Source organism: Oncorhynchus tshawytscha, linkage group LG03 (assembly GCF_018296145.1).
Source record: "Oncorhynchus tshawytscha isolate Ot180627B linkage group LG03, Otsh_v2.0, whole genome shotgun sequence".
Taxonomy (NCBI): Eukaryota; Metazoa; Chordata; class Actinopteri; order Salmoniformes; family Salmonidae; genus Oncorhynchus; species Oncorhynchus tshawytscha.
Genome location: NC_056431.1, coordinates 3,878,739 through 3,897,232, shown reverse-complemented (window position 1 = coordinate 3,897,232; position 18,494 = coordinate 3,878,739). Strand labels below are relative to the sequence as shown.

Here is an 18,494-nt window from a genome sequence, read left to right as displayed (position 1 = left end):
TACACTTAAACCAAATATCTTATTACATAACATTTTTTTATTTTTAAATCTGGCATTTCAGACTTCATTCTATAAAAGAAAAAACACTTTCACACTAGCAGACATTTTTGAACATATAACCGAAATAACCACATCTGTATGTCAGGCAAAAAAAGCACCAAGTGAGTCAGGTATATGAAAACATTTTATTGATGCAACTTTATGTCCATTGTGTTTCTCCCCTCCCTCCCTCCCTCCCTCCCTCCCTCCCTCTTGGTCCTCCCTAGAAAGACAGTCTCATCCACCTGGTTCCCTCCCTCCCTCTCCCACTTGGTCTTGGTAGAGAAGATGTAGGACTCCAGTAGAAAGACAGTCTCATCCACCTGGTTCTCCTCCCTCCAGTAGAAAGACAGTCTCTCTCCCTCCCTCTCCTCTCACTTGGTCTTGGTAGAGAAGATGTAGGACTCCAGTAGAAAGACAGTCTCATCCACCTGGTTCTCCTCCCTCCCTCCCTCCCTCTCTCCCTCCCTCCCTCTCACTTGGTCTTGGTAGAGAAGATGTAGGACTCCAGGAGAAAGACAGTCTCATCCACCTGGTTCTCCTCCCTCCCTCCCTCTCTCCCTCCTTCTCACTTGGTCCTGGACTCAGGAGAAAGACAGTCTCATCCACCTGGTTCCCCTCCCTCTCTCCCTCCTTCTCACTTGGTCTTGGTAGAGAAGATGTAGGACTCCAGTAGAAAGACAGTCTCATCCCTCTCTCCTCCCTCCTCCCTCCCTCTCTCCCTCCCTCTCACTTGGTCTTGGTAGAGAAGATGTAGGACTCCAGTAGAAAGACAGTCTCATCCACCTGGTTCTCCTCCCTCCCTCCCTCTCCCTCCCTCCCTCTCACTTGGTCTTGGTAGAGAAGATGTAGGACTCCAGGAGAAAGACAGTCTCATCCACCTGGTTCTCCTCCCTCCCTCCCTCCTCCCTCCCTCCCTCTCACTTGGTCTTGGTAGAGAAGATGTAGGACTCCAGGAGAAAGACAGTCTCATCCACCTGGTTCTCCTCCCTCCCTCCCTCTCACTTGGTCTTGGTAGAGAAGATGTAGGACTCCAGGAGAAAGACAGTCTCATCCACCTGGTTCTCTGTAGAGTCCAACCTTCAGGGAGAAAAGAAACGAGTAAAAGAAAGAGGTAATAAAGCTACAGTAATGTAGCAGTATTAGTAATAACAAGTATGTAGTAGTACTTGATGTGATGTCGTAGGCCTCTAGCTGTTGTCTATAGATATATAGTATGGGTGTCGTAGCAGTAGCATCCTGACTGGTTGCATCACCGCCTGGTATGGCAAGTGCTCGGCCTCCGACCGCAAGGCACTTCAGAGGGTAGTGCGTACGGCCCAGTACATCACTGGTGCCAAGCTTTCTGCCATCCAGGACCTCTACACCTGGCGGTGTCAGAGGATGGACCTAAAAATTGTCAAAGACCCCAGCCACTCCAGTCATAGACTGTTCTCTCTACTACCGCATGGCAAGTGGTACTGGAGTGCCAAGTCTAGGACCAAAAGGCTTCTCAACAGCTTTTACCGCCATACGACTCCTGAACAGGTAAACAAATGGCTACCCCCCCAACTTCTCTTTTACGCTGCTGCTACTCTCTGTTTATCAATAATGCATAGTCACTTCAAACTATACATTCATGTACATACTACCTCAATTAGCTCGACTAACCGGTGCCCCCAGACATTGGCTACCAGGACTATCTGCATTGTGTCCCACCACCCACCAACCCCTCTTTTACGCTACTGCTACTCTCTGTTCATCATATATGCATAGTCACTTTAACCATACCTACATGTACATACTACCTCAATCAGCCCGACTAACCTGTGCCTGTATATAGCCTCGCTACTGCTATTTTTCACTCTTTTTACTGTTGTTTTTATTTTATTTTACTTATCCATTGTTTACCTAATCACACCGTTGGTAAGTAAGCATTTCACTGTCATACCTGTTGTATTCGGCACACATGACAAATAAACTTTGATTTGATTTAGTAGTAGTACTTGTTGATGTGACGTCGTAGGTCTTCTAGTTGGAGGTCTCAACTTACTGTTGAGAGTTACAATAGTAGAATACACAAGTTGCAATTTTGACATTTGTTGTGCATCAGCAGTTTCTCGTTATGTCAGTCACTCACCCATGTCAGCTAACATTCTGTAGATTGTTAGTCTTATCTAAACTAGCAGTAATCATGGTCGAATTAAATCACTCTCACTCAGATAGCATATTAAAAACAGAAAACATTTCTCTTGTTGTAAGGCAAAATGTGTAGGATTGCAGGAAATGTACTCTAAAAAGTAAATGTATTGTCTCCTAGCTTAGGGCCCCTAAAAGGGTCGGCTCTGACTGCATGAGTGGGTATGGATGTGGTGCGCAGACCCGCGATGCTCATATTTTTTGTGGCCCCCCCATCAAAGTTGCCCACCCCTGATCTATAGTATGTGTGTATTAGTAGTAATGCAGTATTTGTTGATGTGATGTTGCAGGGCAGTGGTAATTAAGGCGCAGTGGTAATTAAGGCACAGTGGTAATTAAGGCACAGTGGTAATTAAGGCACAGTGGTAATTAAGGCGCAGTGGTAATTAAGGCGCAGTGGTAATTAAGGCGCAGTGGTAATTAAGGCGCAGTGGTAATTAAGGCACAGTGGTAATTAAGGCACAGTGGTAATTAAGGCGCAGTGGTAATTAAGGCGCAGTGGTAATGCAGTACTTGTTGATGTGATGTCGCAGGGCTTCTAGCTGCTGTCTCTCGGGGGCAGTGATCATCTCCTCCACCTCTGTCAGCTGTTCAGGCTCCGCCCCACTGGCCTGCAGCGATGCCAGGATCGCCTCAATTCGCTGTGACTTCTCCAGCAGACGCCTGTCAAACACAGGAAGTATTGTACATGTACCAAAATTGCTGAGGATTATATACACAAAAAGTCAGACTTGTTTCCATTGTGGTCCTCTATTGTCCTCTAAAAGTCTATATGCAGACCTAAAGAGACCTTAGCAGGAGACTTAGAGAATAAAAGAGAATCTATCCATCCATCCACTCAGGAATCAATCAATAAACTCGTTCTCTTTGGTCTCGAAGAGGCGCCTCTCAATCAGATTAGCCACTGTCTGCATGTAGTGATGGGGGAAAAATGTATACAGTTACATATCACAATATTGTTTTGGACTTGTTCTCCATCTTCTAAGCCAACAGATTTTCTGCACTTTTATTTCCATGACTGATCAAAACAAACGTTCTCATGCGCTCTCGTCTCTCTGCAGCAGACATATAGCGAGCAATATGTTTGGAACATCAAATCGCATTGCATATAGAAACGTGAGAATCGCAATACATATCGTATCAGCACCTAAGTATTGTGATAATATCATGAGGTCCTTGACAATTCCCAGCCCTATCTGCAAGTCAGACGTCCACCATTAATTGTCAAGTCAGCGATGCACGAAGTAATGATGTCACAGAGGGCTTGTACAGAAACGCAGCCTGAAACCCCAAACAGCAAGCAATGCAGATGTAGAAGCAATATCAGGTGGGCTCCCGCAACAATGGAGTGTGAATTGCGACACTAAAGGTCTCTGCTGTTGTGGTCCTGAAGCTCAAGTTGCAGCACCGTAAAGTACACATGCAGACATATACACTCACCGGCCAGGTTATTAGGTACACCACCACATTCACCAAAATATAGCGCTCCTACAGACTGAGTCACGTGACCGTGGCTTGCTATATAAAGCAGGCAGGCAGGCATTGAGGCATTCAGTTACTACTGTTTGATTGAATGTTAGAATGGGCAAAGCCAGTGACCTAAGCAATTTTGAGAGTGATATGATCATCGGTGTCAGGCATGCCAGATCTCAGAAACGGCCGCTGGCCTGGGCTTTTCACACACAGCAGTGTCTACGGTTTCCCAGGAATGGACAAACAAAAACCATCCAGTCAGCGGCAGTCCTGTGGGCGAAAACAGCTTGTTGATGAGAGGTCGAAAGAGATTAGCAAGAATCATGCAAACTAACAGACGGGCCACAAACAGGCAAAAAGCGGCACAGTACAACAATGGTGTGCAGAACGGCATCTCGGAATGCACATCTCGTCGGTCCCAGTCACAGATGGGCTATTGCAGCAGACGACCACATAGGGTTCCACTCCTATCAGCTAAAAACAAGAAGAAGTGGCTCCAGTAGGCTCAAGATCACCAACAGTGAACAATTGATGAGTGTAAAAACATCCACAAATCATTTCCTGTTGCGTCATGCTGATGGAAGAGTCAGGATTTGCCGTAAGCAGCATGTGTCCGTGGACCCATCCTGCCTGGTGTCAACGGTACAGGCTGGTGGTGGTGCTGTACCTCTGTCCAATCTGCAGCAACCGTGTGATGCCATCGCATCAGCATGGACTAACATCCCAGTGGAACCTTTCCGACTTTTAGAGTCCATGCCGCGAAAAATTCAGGCTGTTCTGGAGGCAAAGGGGGGGTCCGACCTGGTACTAGACAGGTGTACCTAATAAACTGAAAGTAGATTTTTGACTCGTTCTCCTTCCGTATTTCCTCTTTATTTAGACAGTTTAAAATGTAGATGTAAAGGTACAGTTGTAGAAGAGAGAACGGCAGAAAGAGGCTGGGGATTTAATGTGTCAATGTGGACAATATGTGTTCAGTAAACTACAGCACTACCGCTGTGACTCCAGTGTAGGTTTGCAAATATTTTGGCCCGAGTGCGACATCTTGCATCACACTCATCTGCAATATCAGCGTTTCATCCTGCTGCTCATAGTATAGCTTAGTTTGAATGTGTACCTTGTAGCAGTAGGCAGGCAGTAGGCAGCTGGTTGACAGTGTACAGGTAGAAGGTACGTGGTCAGGAGTCTTAGGGATTTCCTAGGGTGGAAAAACACAGGTGAGCATGATAATGTATGGTTTGTATAATGTGTGTGTTACCTGTAGCTGTACCAGGTTCTCTGACAGCAGTGTGTACAACATGTCTTTGGCCTCCTTGGCAGGGATCATAGCAAAGTCCTCCACCTGCTTTTGCTCCAGGTGACGTTTCCTTAGCAACAGACGGAAGATCCTAGCCGACCGCGAGCCAAACCTGACAATGAATGAATGACACCCTACAAGTTATGTAGCCACCGTGGGCTAAACACAGTAAATGGACACAGACCAACTCTGACAAACACAGACACACCGACCTCTCCTGTACCGCAGACTCCAGTGTGGCTCTCGCCAGGTTGGCCAGGGCTCTTTGGAGATCTGAGTGGTCAGTCAAGAAATGACCACTTACAAGTGTATCATGAAATATTGGAAATGACCTATTATACAATAGTGTGTGGTGTGTGGATGAGAAACTCAAAACAGGTTTCATCAGGGTTGTAAAAGGATACTGACCAGGTACATTCCTCCTCCACTGTCACCTGATTTCCCCACAAACTCCATCTGAGGAACAGAGGGAGGGAGAAACATCAGTTTACCAGCCCCCTAGGCACTGATCCAAGGTCAGTTCTGCAATTGACCTCCCAATCGTTACGGTTGGGATATGGGGAAGGGAATCTGATCCTTGATTTGCTCCTACCTGGTCATCCACCAGAAGGGAGAGGTACTGGTCTAGGATTGGTCTGCTGATGCTGTAGTTGGGTGGGAGGGAGCGGAAGATCTCATTGGCTGAGAGAGGCTGAGTGTCGGCGGCAGTCTGTGTGGTGGTAACCTTACTCATCCTTAACATAGTCCTCACCATCTCACCACTGGTCTGTGGGGGGGGGGAAGATAGCGGTCTTTTTCACTCAGGCCCCCCTTCCAGCATTGGGGAACATCCCATATGACACATCTATTTCTATGGGCACAAGCACTGTTCATGATACAAACAGTTCACACTAGAGGTCGACCGATTAATCGGAATGGCCGATTAATTAGGGCTGATTTCAAGTTTTCATAGCAATCGGAAATCGGTATTTTTGGGCGCCGATTTAAAAATTATATTTTTTTACACCTTTATTTAACTAGGCAAGTCAGTTAGGAACACATTCTTATTTTCAATGACGGCCTAGGAACGGTGGGTTAACTGCCTCGTTCAGGGGGAGAAAGACAGATTTTCACCTTGTCAGCTCGGGGGATGCAATCTTGCAACCTTACAGTTAACTAGTCCAACGCAATAACGACCTGCCTCTCTCTCGTTGCACTCCACAAGGAGACTGCCTGTTACGCAAATGCAGTAAGCCAAGGTAAGTTGCTAGCTAGCATTAAACTTATCTTATAAAAAAACAATCAGTCATAATCACTTGTTAACTACACATGGTTGATGATATTACTAGATATTACCTAGCGTGTCCTGCGTTGCATATAATCTGACTGAGCATACAAGTATCTAAGTATCTGACTGAGCGATGATAGCAGAAGCAAGCGGGTAAACATTCATTCAAACAGCACTTTCATGCGTTTTGCCAGCAGCTCTTCGTTGTGCGTCAAGCATTGAGCTGTTTATGACTTCAAGCCTATCAACTCCCGAGATGAGGCTGGTGTAACCGAAGTGAAATGGCTGGCTAGTTAGCGTTTCAAACTTCAGTCGCTCTGAGCCTTGGGGTGGTTGTTTCCCTTGCTCTGCATGGGTAACGCTGCTTCGATGTGGTGGCTGTTGTCGTTGTGTTTGCTGGTTAGATGTGGTGGCTGTTGTCGTTGTGTTGATGGTTCGAGCCCAGGGAGGAGCGAGGAGAGGGACGGAAGCTATACTGTTACACTGGCAATATTAAAGTGCCTATAAGAACATCTACTAGTCAAAGGTTAATGAAATACACATGGTATAGAGGGAAATAGTCCTATAATAACTACAACCTAAAACTTCTTACCTGGGAATATTGAAGACTCATGTTAAAAGGAACCACCAGCTTTCATATGTTCTCTTGTTCTGAGCAAAGAACTGAAACATTAGCTTTCTTACATAACACATATTGCTCTTTTACGTTCTTCTCCAACACTTTGTTTTTGCATTATTTAAACCAAATTGAACACGTTTCATTATCTACTTGAGGCTAAATTGATTTTATTGATGTATTATATTAAGTTAAAATAAGTGTTAATTCAGTATTGTTGTAATTGTCATTATTACAAATACATTTTTTTTTTTTTTTTTTTTTTTTTTTTAAATCGGCATCGGCTTTTTGGTCCTCCAATAATCGGTATCGGCGTTGAAAAAAAATCATAATCGGTCGACCTCTAGTTCACACCCGTCTTGTTGGTGGAGAAAACATCTGGTAGGTTTAAAGCTTTCCTGCAATTCTACACATTTTGTCTTGAAGTGCAGAGAAAATGTTGCCATTTTTTATTTTATTTAACTAGGCCACGCCCTCCCTGCTAACCCCTCAGGTTGGGAATCACTGACTTAGACCCCCCAATTACATCTCTCCTGGTCTACAAGCATACGGAGGTGGTCTGTAGGGGTCTGTGACACTGACCTGGTCCAGTTTGCTGGCCACAGCACTAATGATGGCCTGGTCTCTGAAGTGCTGATGGAACCTCTCAAAGTTCACCAGACAGTAGATCCCCTCATCACCACATGACTGGAAAGAGAGGGAGGGAGGAGATAGGAGGCACAAGTCATTCAAAACGGTTCCATTCCTTATTGAGAGGAGTAAAAGAAAAACAGAACAAGGTTCTCTGATTCTCTATGGCAGCCCATTATCTCTGAGTGTCAAGAGTAGAGGGTCTGACCTCTGAGTCCATCTTGGCTTTCTTCCCTCCTCTCTGCTCCTCACTATCGTCACTGGAGCGTCTGCGCTTCCCACGACCTGCCACACAAACACAACAAGTGAGTGTATAGCAACTATTTACTGAATTACATATAGCAGGAGGTTTACATGTGGGTATGCACACAGGTGAAAAGGTACTACGTGTTATATGAGACAAAGTGTTTGCGGTACCTATGAGTGTGACATGGAGAAGGCTGAGACCACCTCACTGTACTCCATACTATGACCCTCTTACAGAGAGAAAAATCATGAGGATAGAAGGAGAAGAAAATATAGAACAATCATAAATCTTGTAATCGCTCTCTCACACACCCTCCATGTTATGAGTGAGTCGGTCAGCTACAGTCTTGACTGTGTTGCTCAAGGTCATATGGCCTCGTTGTAGGACCTCCTCCACGATGAGTTCTCCTGTGTCTCCATACAGGGTCTTAGCTGTGTAGATGTACCGCGGGTACCGCAGAACCCTTAGAACACGCTCACAGCTGGCCCGGTACTCCACTGGGCTCCCGGGGCCTCGCCGGCCCGAACTCACAAGCACCGTGCTGTACCAACAAACACAGAGACTTCTTCACCTGCAGAAGAGACAGGGTCACCACCTAGGTTGAACAATGTTTTATGTGTGTGCGTTTGTTTAGTACCAGGTCCAGTGGTGTGTTGGTCTCATTGGCGATGGTCCTGAGGTTCTGTGCCCCTCCTCTGAGCAGGTGAGTGCCTATCCTCTCCAAAGTGCTCCTGTAGCAGCAGGCCACACAGCCGCACCTCCTGGGCAGTCATATGCTGAGACAGGAAGAACCGCGGAACAGGTCAACAACACGTTTTTGGACTGTTCATCATACTTATGCTGAGAAGTATGATGACACTCACAACCAGTAACCAAATCACGGCTATTCAACAACGTTTACTAACAACTTTAATTTTATAACTTAACTGCCATGCTCACAAACCTTTGCAAAACACCCCTTTCAGATCATGAAATGAGTTTCGGGAGAATCCTCGCAAAACAACTTCAGAATCCCAAACACATATGATTGCCAGCGCCACAACACAACGAATTTCCGCCCTCACAAGTAAGCTAATTTTCCCAAAGAGTTGCGCTTTGCATGAAGGGATGTTGGCGGACCACCCTCTTTGGTATGCAGGAGGACCGACGTCACTGTTTGTGCTATTCTGGGGAAGATGGCGGAAGCTGCGGCGGTTCCCCCGCATCGGTTCTTCTGTCATTGTTGTAAGGGAGAAGTAAGCCCCAAGCTCCCGGTAAGTCAGTCGTTTCACCGTGTCCCGATCATGTCTGTTCAAAGCAGGTCTTGTTCTTTTCCGTCGGTTGACAACCGAATCGGAGTCCAGCAAATAGCAGAAGTTGTTTAACTAGCTAGCTGCTAACTGTAGACGGATAGCCAGTAGGGCCCTCGGCACTGGCTCTAACTAGCTAGCATACAATGTTGATATTTGTTGTTGCTCGCTTTTACAATAGGATTTGTCAACTAATTTCTTTAACAAAGACATTATGTACAGTAATTGTTAAAGATTATACTGGCATGGTTGAATAACCGTACCTGTAGTTACTGAGTAGCTGGTGTTATTTGATGTGATGTTAACCTTATTCGAGATGGGTCTTGTGTGCTTTTCCTGAATTCCTCGAGGAGGTAGCTATATGGAAATCTGATGGATATTTAAACGTAACTAGGCCAGTCTGGCTACTTCTAGGCCTACAAAGTTATGACACTTAACGTTAACATTTAGCTAGCCAGTCGTGTAGCTATCTGTTTGTTATTGACTCGCAGTCTCTGGCAGTCAGTCAATATGTCAGTAAGTCATTCAGTCTGCCTGTCTAAACCAACGTTCGCTAGGATACATTTGTGTATGTTAGGCTGGTCAGTGAGAGGCAGGCTGGTAATCCCCTGTTTATTCCCTACCTGCCATTGAAGCTACATCTGGGAGGAGGCTGAAGTAGGCATAGAAACGGACCTAAGGCCAGTTTTGAGATTTCCCTCTTATTGGGAAATAGATCTGTGCCTATGGGTCTGATCCATCTAGCCCAGGGTTTCCCAAACTCGGGTCTGATGGGTCTGATCTAGCCTGCGTACAGGCTAACCCTGCCTGCTGGTCTCACTGTCTCACACTCTCTCTCTGTGCTGCTGAGGCATGTTTCAGCCATGCCCACTCACTGACTGCATATAAGCAGTTCATCTGTCTCACCTCCCCAAGACATATACTGAAAGAGAGAGCGCGCATGCCTCGAATATACAGAACCCTGTGCTTGTCCATGTGAAGCATTCTTCTTTCAGGCATAGTGTCTGTATGTTTTCACCAGATGCCAATGGCTGAGGCATATCCTAAGCCTGCACACAATATTGCATACAGCAATACAGGTTTTTAACAATTTTGGAATGAGGTTCACTTCATGTTTAAGTGTCCTTTTTGTTCTGTGGAATAAAGAACATGTCTGTGTCATAGGCCTAATCCCATTGTGAGTGAACTCAACACTGGTGCCAGGGAAGAATAATTCTCGATGACAACTTCCACTTTACATGTTTATGTTCCTGCCTAATGCTATGTTCAAATAGGCTATATCCTGACTCTGCCACAGATCTCTACTAGACATTTCCCCATTCTACAGACAGAAACCCCTGCATAGCTGCCTCAGCAGCCCTGTATAGAACACAGTGTGACTCATGTACTCTCTGAGTTTGTGGTGTTGTGTGTGTTTGCAGGAGTACATCTGTCCCAGGTGTGAGTCTGGCTTTATAGAAGAGGTAACAGAAGATTCCAGGTGAGAAGATCTTGTTTCTTATGTCTGTAGCTTTAATGAATTTACCAGACATAGGCTAGGCAGAGTGAATGGAAGGTGGTGGAGAATGACTGTGTATAGATGTTGGATGTTACTAATGCTGTGTTCTGTGTGCTGTTTCCCTCAGTCTGCTAGAGGGTGGCACTAACGGGACAGATGACACAGCCACACAGTTTGCAGAGGTATGATATGCAGTGCACTGTGGCCTGGAGGGTACAGGGGTGGGGGGATGCAAATGTGTACTGTGATCTCATCTGTACTAAATGTACCTTTTGTGATCCCATCTTTCTTTCACATGCTTTCTCTATCTCTCTCTCCCTTCCACTGTCCCTCTCTCCATTCCCCCTTCTCCCACCCTCTCTGTTTTCACCCTCACCCCTCATTTCTCTCTCAGCAGCTGTGGCACCTGTTGTTTGTAGAGAGGCCTTTCACAGTGGATGGTGACAGTCCAGACTCAGAGCCCCGGGTCCCTGGTGGAGGGGCTGGGGTAGGATCGGGGGTTAGGTCTGGGGGGCTAGGAGGGCTAGGAGGCCTGGGAGGAGGTCCTATCGGAGGGTCAGTCCCTGCTGGCCTAGGAGGACCCCTGGGGGGTCCTCTGGGAGGGGGGGAACACTGGGGGCCCGGTCGCCCCCCTCGCCTGCACAGTCAGCGGAGGTACCGCTCCAGAGGGAGCAGCAGACCTGACCGCTCACCTGCCGTAGAGGGGTGAGACTCCTCTCCTTATGATGCCATGTTGATATTCATATGGCTGTTTTAATCAGTCAGGATTTGCAGGTTCTAAATGTAGTCTTTTTTTTAAAAGTTTTCAGTGTTCTGCTGATCTCATTCCTGACTGATGTGTGTGCCTTCTCTCTCTGTAGGATAGTACAACAGTTTCTGGCTGGTCTATTTGCCAACTCTGGAGTTCCTGGCTCACCTCCCCTCTCTTGGTAAGAACCTTCTTACTGCCATGTAAGCAGTGGTTATACAGTATGTAAGTCCATAGTTTGACTTACACACTTTCTCTTGTGGATTCCTTACAAATAGTGAGGTGGATCAACATGAATATTTGAAGGTTCCCTGACTTGTTATGGGTGTGCCTCAGCCAGCACCCCTGGGACCCTGTAATTTAAACCCAAACTAAATCACAACCCATATTGTTGCTGTTCATCATGTGTGAAACAGGATATTTCCTGAATGTTTCATCTTTAACTGTAATTGACCTCCTCTCTGTGTGTTAGGACGGGGATGCTACACTCTAACCCAGGGGACTATGCTTGGGGACAGGGGGGACTGGATGCAGTCATCACACAGGTACGCACGCACAAACCCAAATCAAATTTATTTATATAGCCCTTCGTACATCAGCTGATATATCAAAGTGCTGTACAGAAACTCAGCCTAAAACCCCAAACAGCAGGCAATGCAGGTGTAGAAGCACGGTGGCTAGGAAAAACTCCCTAGAAAGGCCAAAACCTAGGAAGAAACCTAGAGAGGAACCAGGCTATGTGGGGTGGCCAGTCCTCTTCTGGCTGTGCCGGGTGGAGATTATAACAGAACATGGCCAAGATGTTCAAATGTTCATAAATGACCAGCATGGTCATATAATAATAAGGCAGAACAGTTGAAACTGGAGCAGCAGCACGGTCAAATGGACTGGGGACAGCAAGGAGTCATCATGTCAGGTAGTCCTGGGGCATGGTCCTAGGGCTCAGGTCCTCCGAGAAAGAAAGAGAGAATTAGAGAGAGCATATGTGGGGTGGCCAGTCCTCTTCTGGCTGTGCCAGGTGGAGATTTTAACAGAACATGGCCAAGATGTTCAAATGTTCATAAATGACCAGCATGGTCAAATAATAAGGCAGAACAGTTGAAACTGGAGCAGCAGCACGGCCAGGTGGACTGGGGACAGCAAGGAGTCATCATGTCAGGTAGTCCTGGGGCATGGTCCTAGGGCTCAGGTCCTCCGAGAGAAAGAAAGAGAGAAGGAGAGAATTAGAGAACGCACACTTAGATTCACACAGGACACCGAATAGGACAGGAGAAGTACTCCAGATATAACAAACTGACCCTAGCCCCCCGACACATAAACTACTGCAGCATAAATACTGGAGGCTGAGACAGGAGGGGTCAGGAGACACTGTGGCCCCATCCGAGGACACCCCCGGACAGGGACCCCATTCACTTGATTTGGTATGGATGGCCACTAACCAACTATTACTTCATACTACGTAGTATGCTATATGGATGTTGGTAGACCCAGAATGCTAATGAAGGTTTAGCAGTTCTCTTGTTATTTTCTCTCTATCTTTTCCAGGATGTTTCTGATGGTTTTACTCTTGTTGTATCATGCTAGGTTAGCACACAGTTTACAGCACAAAGCTGAATTGTAAAGCTGTTCTTATAGTTCCTGCAGCAACCATTGTGATGTATCTTCTCTGTCTACCTGTGTGTAGTTGTTAGGTCAGTTTGAGAACACGGGCCCTCCTCCTGCAGAGAAAGAGAAGATCTCCTCCATACCTACAGTCAACGTGTCTCAGGATCAAGCAGGTCAGTCCTTTACCTCCTCTCCAGTTTCTCCATAGTGCCGTGGCCTATACACTACCAATCAAAAGTTTGGACACGCTTATTCATTCAAGGGTTTTTCTTTATTTTTTTAAATGTTATACATTGTAGAAAAGTAGTGAAAACATCAAAACTATGAAATAACACTTTTTTGGTTACAACCAAAACAAATCAAAATATATTTAAAGTTTTAGATTCTAAGTAGCCACCCTTTGCCTTGACAGCTTTGCATACTCTTGGCATTCTCTCAACCAGCTTTACCTGGAATGCTTTTCCAACAATCTTGAGTTCCCACATATGCTGAGTACTTGTTGGCTGATTTTCCTTCGCTCTGCGATCCAACTCATCCCAAACCATCTCAATTGGGTTGAGGTCGGGTGATTGTGCTCCCAAGTGGCGCAACGGTCTAAGGCACTGCATCTCAGTGCATGAGGCGTCACTACAGTCCCTGGTTCAAATCCAGGCTGAATTACATCTGGCTGTGATTGGGATTCCCATCGGGCGGTGCACAATTGGCCCTGCGTCGCCCGGGGTAGGCCGTCACTGTAAAATAAGAATTTGTTCTTAACTAAAAATAAATCAAATACAAATAATTGTGGAGGCCAGGTCATCTGATGCAGCCCTTCATCACTCCTTCTTGGTCAAATAGCCCTTATACAGCCTGGAGGTGTGTTGGGTCATTGTTCTGTTGAAAAACAAATGATAGTCCCACTAAGCTCAAACCATCGGGTATCGCTGCAGAATGCTGTGGTAGCCATGCTGGTTAACTGTGCCTTGGAATTCTAAATAAATCAGACAGTGTCACCAGCAAAGCACCATCACACCTCCTCCATGCTTCACGGTGGGAACCACACATGCTGAGATTATCCCATCACCTACTCAGCGTCTCACAAAGACACGGCGGTTGGATACAAAAATCAGATTTGTCCATTGCTCGTGTTTGTTGGCCCAAGCAAGTCTCTTCTTCTTATTGGTGTCCTCTAGTAGTGGTATCTTTTGCAGCAATTCGACCATGAAGGCCTGATTCACACAGTCTCCTCTGAACAGCTGATGTTGAGATGTCTGTGACTTGAACTCTGAAGCATTTAACTCTAATGAATTTATCCTCTGCAGCAGGTAACTCTGGGTCTTCCTTTCCCATCAAATTACATTTTATTGGTCACATACACATGGTTAGCAGATGTTAATGCGAGTGTAGCGAAATGCTTGTGCTTCTAGTTCCGACAGTGCAGCAATATCTAACAAGTAATCTAACAATTTCATACCTAATACACACAAAAAGGAATGGAATAAGAATATATAATGGATGAGCAACGACAGAGCGACATAGGCAAGATGCAATAAAATACAGTATATACATATGAGTGAGGCAAGATATGTAAACATTATGAAAGTGGCATTATGGCAGTCCTCAGAGCCAGTTTCATCACAGCACAGCAAATGTTCCAGGTTGACTGACCTTCATGTCTTAAAGTAATGATAGAATGTTGTTTCTCTTTGCTTATTTGAGCTGTTCTTGCCATAATATGGACTTGGTCTTTAACTAAATAGGGCTATCTTCTGAATACCACCCCTACCTTGTCACAACACAACTGATTGGCTCATTAACACATTAAGGAAATGCATTCCACAAATTAACTTTTAACAAGGCACAACGGTTAATTGAAATGCATTCCAGGTCACTACCTCATGAAGCTGATTGAGAGAATGCCAAAAGTGTGCAAAGTTGTCATCAAGGCAAAGGGTGACTACTTTGAAGAATCTCATATAAAATATACATTTTGATTTGTTTAACACTTTTTTGGTTACTACATGATTCCATATGTGTTATTTCATAGTTTTGATGTCTTCACTATTATTCTACAATGTAGACAATTGTGAAGATAAAGAAAAACCCTTGAATGAGTAGGTGTGTCCAAACTTTTGACTGGTACTGTAAATAAGCTAGTATAGCTGTGCTGCTGACAGCTGACTCATTGGGGTAAATGAGGACTCCTAGCTGCTGTCTCCTGTCCTCATCTTTCTCACATACATACATCTGTCCTCTGTTTCACTCTCTCTTCCTCTCTCTGTCTCACTCTGTCTCTCTCTTTTGGTCTGTCTCTGTCTCCCCCTGGCCCAAGACCCACATAGCTGTTGTCTCTCTCTCTGTCACTCTCTATTCCCCCTGGCCCAGGGCCCACATAGAGAGAGTGAGACAATCGCTATGTGGGCCCTGGGTCAGACAGAGAGAGTGAGACAACAGCTGTCTCTCTTTGTCTCCCCTGGCTCAGGGCCCACATAGCTGTTCTCTCTCCCTCCCTCCCTCTCTCGGTCTCCCCTGGCTCAGGGCCCACATAGCTGTTGTCTCTCTCTCTCCCTCTCTGTCTCCCCTGGCTCAGGGCCCACATAGCTGTTGTCCCTCTCTCTGTCTCCCCTGGCTCAGGGCCCACATAGCTGTTGTCTCACTATCTCTTGTCATTAAGAGTGCTACTTATTACTCTTACAACATCTCAACCAGCCACTCAGGAATTTGGCATCAGATGCTAGGCTTCAGTTATTTTAATGTCTGATAGTCCGTCATTGTAAATAAGAATTTGTTCTTTACTGACTTGCCTAGTTCCGTAAAGGTTCAATAAAAACATCTAATGTAGCCCCAGCTTCATCATCCCTTCAGTCTTCCCATCTCTCCCTCTCCTCCCCTGTTCTCTGTATACTGTAATATGGAGTATTTCTCCTGCGTGTAAGATAGTTATGTATGATCATTTATAACAGGAATGTAATACTAGATAATAAAAAGGGGTGTGTGTGTCTCCAGACTGCAGTATGGAGTGTCCGGTGTGCAAGGAGGACTTTGCAGTGGGAGAGCCCGTCAGACAGCTACCCTGCAACCACTTCTTCCACTCAGACTGTATAGTACCCTGGCTGGAAATGGTGAGGAGGGTGGGGTAATATTTAGTAGGAGGAATGTTTTGAAGACATTTGTAACTGATTTTCTCCTCTCTCTCTTTCTGCAGCATGATACGTGTCCTGTGTGTAGGAAGGGGTTGAATGGAGAAGACAGCAACACCCAGAACCCCCCAGAATCCCCCTCTCTAAACACGGACCCCGCACACAGGAGAGATGGTCCTTCTGAAATACACCTCCCCCTCATCCCTTCATCCCCTTATCGCACCTCTCTGACCTCCTTTTAATCTCTCATCTGTCCTTCATTCCACTTTTTTGACCCTCACCCCCCCTTCTCTACGAACTACTGCACACAGGAGATAAGGACTTTCTGAAGGATAGACCTCCATCTCTGCCTCATTCCTCCGTGTCATTCCTTCATCTCACTCCTCCTCTCTGAATCATCTCTTCATCTACAGTCATAGGATGGTCATCTCAGTATGGCTGTTCCTGTCTCAATGCCCCTGGAACCATGTTCACACAGAGTACACACACACACACACATCATGATTCGGTAGAACCCCACACACACGCACACATCATGATCCATTAGCTGCCTCATCATGACCAAGCACTTGCCTTTACCTCGCTTCAAACATCAACCACATCTCGCTTTTTCTACTCTTTTCTCCATATTCCTCTTTTTCCATCCTTCTGAAAAGCACTGCTGTAAAACAATGTCTCTCCCTACCTCTCTACTCCTGGGATGCATCTCAATAGTCTAGTGGCTTCCTCTCCTCATCACTGAACATGGCGGATGCTCACCAGGAATTTGATTTAGCTTTTCTAGCTCTGTCACATCAGTGCAGAAAGGAGACATCATTTTGACTATTGAGACGGGGCCCTCCACAATCTACTGTCTTTCGCTGTCATTCTGGTGTATATATTAAACAGATTGCATCGCTCTGTCATTTTACTCCTCCGTTGATGACTTGTCTTTTGTTTCACATTTCTATCACTATTTTTTTAATGTAAATACTTTTAGTCCAGCAACTTCTGGTTTGAGAAGAGAACAACAAAGCATATTGAGAATGGAGACAAATGTGAATCCCTGGGTATTAGTCTGTGTATATTATTATATATATATGATGTATTAATAATTCAACAAAAATATTAAAAACCATTAACATTGATTTTTATCGGGTCCGTCTGTCCATTAAAACGTCCCGATACTTGTGTGACGACGTTATAGAGAAATCATTTATTCAAAAGGCAAATGGTTTAAACGGCATTAATAGATTCGGAACATGATCTCTTTTCTAAACCAGATTTCAGTTTAGAAACGGTTGTTAGCAGTGTAATGGTCAGACCGTCTCAAACAGCAGCAGTGTCTGATCATAGTAGTTAGTGTACCTGGTCCTGGTTTGATCACATGCTATATTCACACATTCCAGAGCTTCTCCCAGCGTGATAAAGATCAGTGCAGATAGTCACAGCATACATAGGAACACGCAACATATTTGGCTGTATTGGCTAAACCACACACACATTTCAAGCTCTGATCCCAGAAATGCCAGAGCCCCCGATGCTGCAGGTTATCTATTAGATATGCTGTTCTGAGAAGGCAGCACATTGGGCTTCGGATGGTGGTGGGAGTTGAGTGTGTAGTGGTGGAAATGTAGCAGACCTGGTAGTGGGGACTGTGACAATGCTTTGGCCCTGGCAGTTAAAGGTGTGTGTTCCATTCCAGTGCGGTCAGAGTGTGTTCCAAGCGAGTGTGAGCAGGGAGTGAGCTGGAGCACTGGAGGAGATGAAACCCACAGCAGGATCATACACCTCAAACTGGACCTCTGACGACGACCTGCAACACACACAGTCTCACATCAAGGTAACACACACGCAAACACACATATCAAGTGTCAACACACACACTTTCACCCACCTGTTGAGGATGGTAAGCACCACTGACCCGTCTGGCCTGATGAAGGCAGAGCTTTCCAGTTTTGTTTCCTGACTGAAGGACACACCCACTCTGAGACCCCTCCCACAGGAACTTACTGTGTAGCAGAGTTAATTTACTTCAAAACACATACAGATGAGTGATCAACAAGTAAGTTAGGAAAGAAGGGTTAATTTTATAAAGTATTGGTACAGGGTGTCAGACCTGTCCAGGTGGGACAGTACAGTACCTGAAGTGGGCCATGCTTTAGAAGGTGGTACAGTACCTGAAGTGGGCCATGCTAGAGAAGGTGGTACAGTACAGTACCTGAAATGGGCCATGCTATAGAAGGTGGGGCAGTACAGTACCTAAAATGGGCCATGTTATAGAAGGTGGTACAGTACCTGATGTGGGCCATGCTATAGAATGTGGAACTGTACCTGAAATGGGCCATGCTATAGAAGGTGGTACAGTACCTGAAATGGGCCATGCTATAGAAGGTGGTACAGTACCTGAAATGGGCCATGCTATAGAAGATGGTACAGTACCTGAAATGGGCCATGCTATAGGTGGTACAGTACAGTACCTGAAATGGGCCATGCTATAGAAGGTGGT

General features: G+C 45.6%; 1 protein-coding gene, 1 long non-coding RNA gene and 1 pseudogene across 2 annotated transcripts; 1 reads left to right on the top strand and 2 right to left on the bottom strand.

Annotated features, from left to right (window-relative positions):
- Nucleotides 1-776: 776 nt before the first annotated feature.
- On the bottom strand, nt 777-8,520 carry LOC112255019 (annotated as a pseudogene).
- A 339-nt stretch (nt 8,521-8,859) lies between these two features.
- Nucleotides 8,860-17,133, top strand: LOC112255021 (E3 ubiquitin-protein ligase RNF115-like). Its single transcript, XM_042307790.1, is given in 10 exon segments — nt 8,860-9,000; nt 10,458-10,516; nt 10,662-10,716; nt 10,932-11,239; nt 11,395-11,463; nt 11,755-11,827; nt 12,967-13,060; nt 15,873-15,988; nt 16,072-16,162; nt 16,165-17,133. Coding segments are annotated over 10 exon segments (969 nt in total). The 5' UTR covers nt 8,860-8,922; the 3' UTR covers nt 16,191-17,133.
- A 45-nt stretch (nt 17,134-17,178) lies between these two features.
- LOC121841170 lies at nt 17,179-18,165 on the bottom strand. Its single transcript, XR_006080171.1, has 2 exons — nt 17,883-18,165; nt 17,179-17,741 (listed from the first exon to the last, which is right to left on the bottom strand). It is a non-coding gene; the product is annotated as an uncharacterized LOC121841170 (long non-coding RNA).
- Nucleotides 18,166-18,494: the final 329 nt, after the last annotated feature.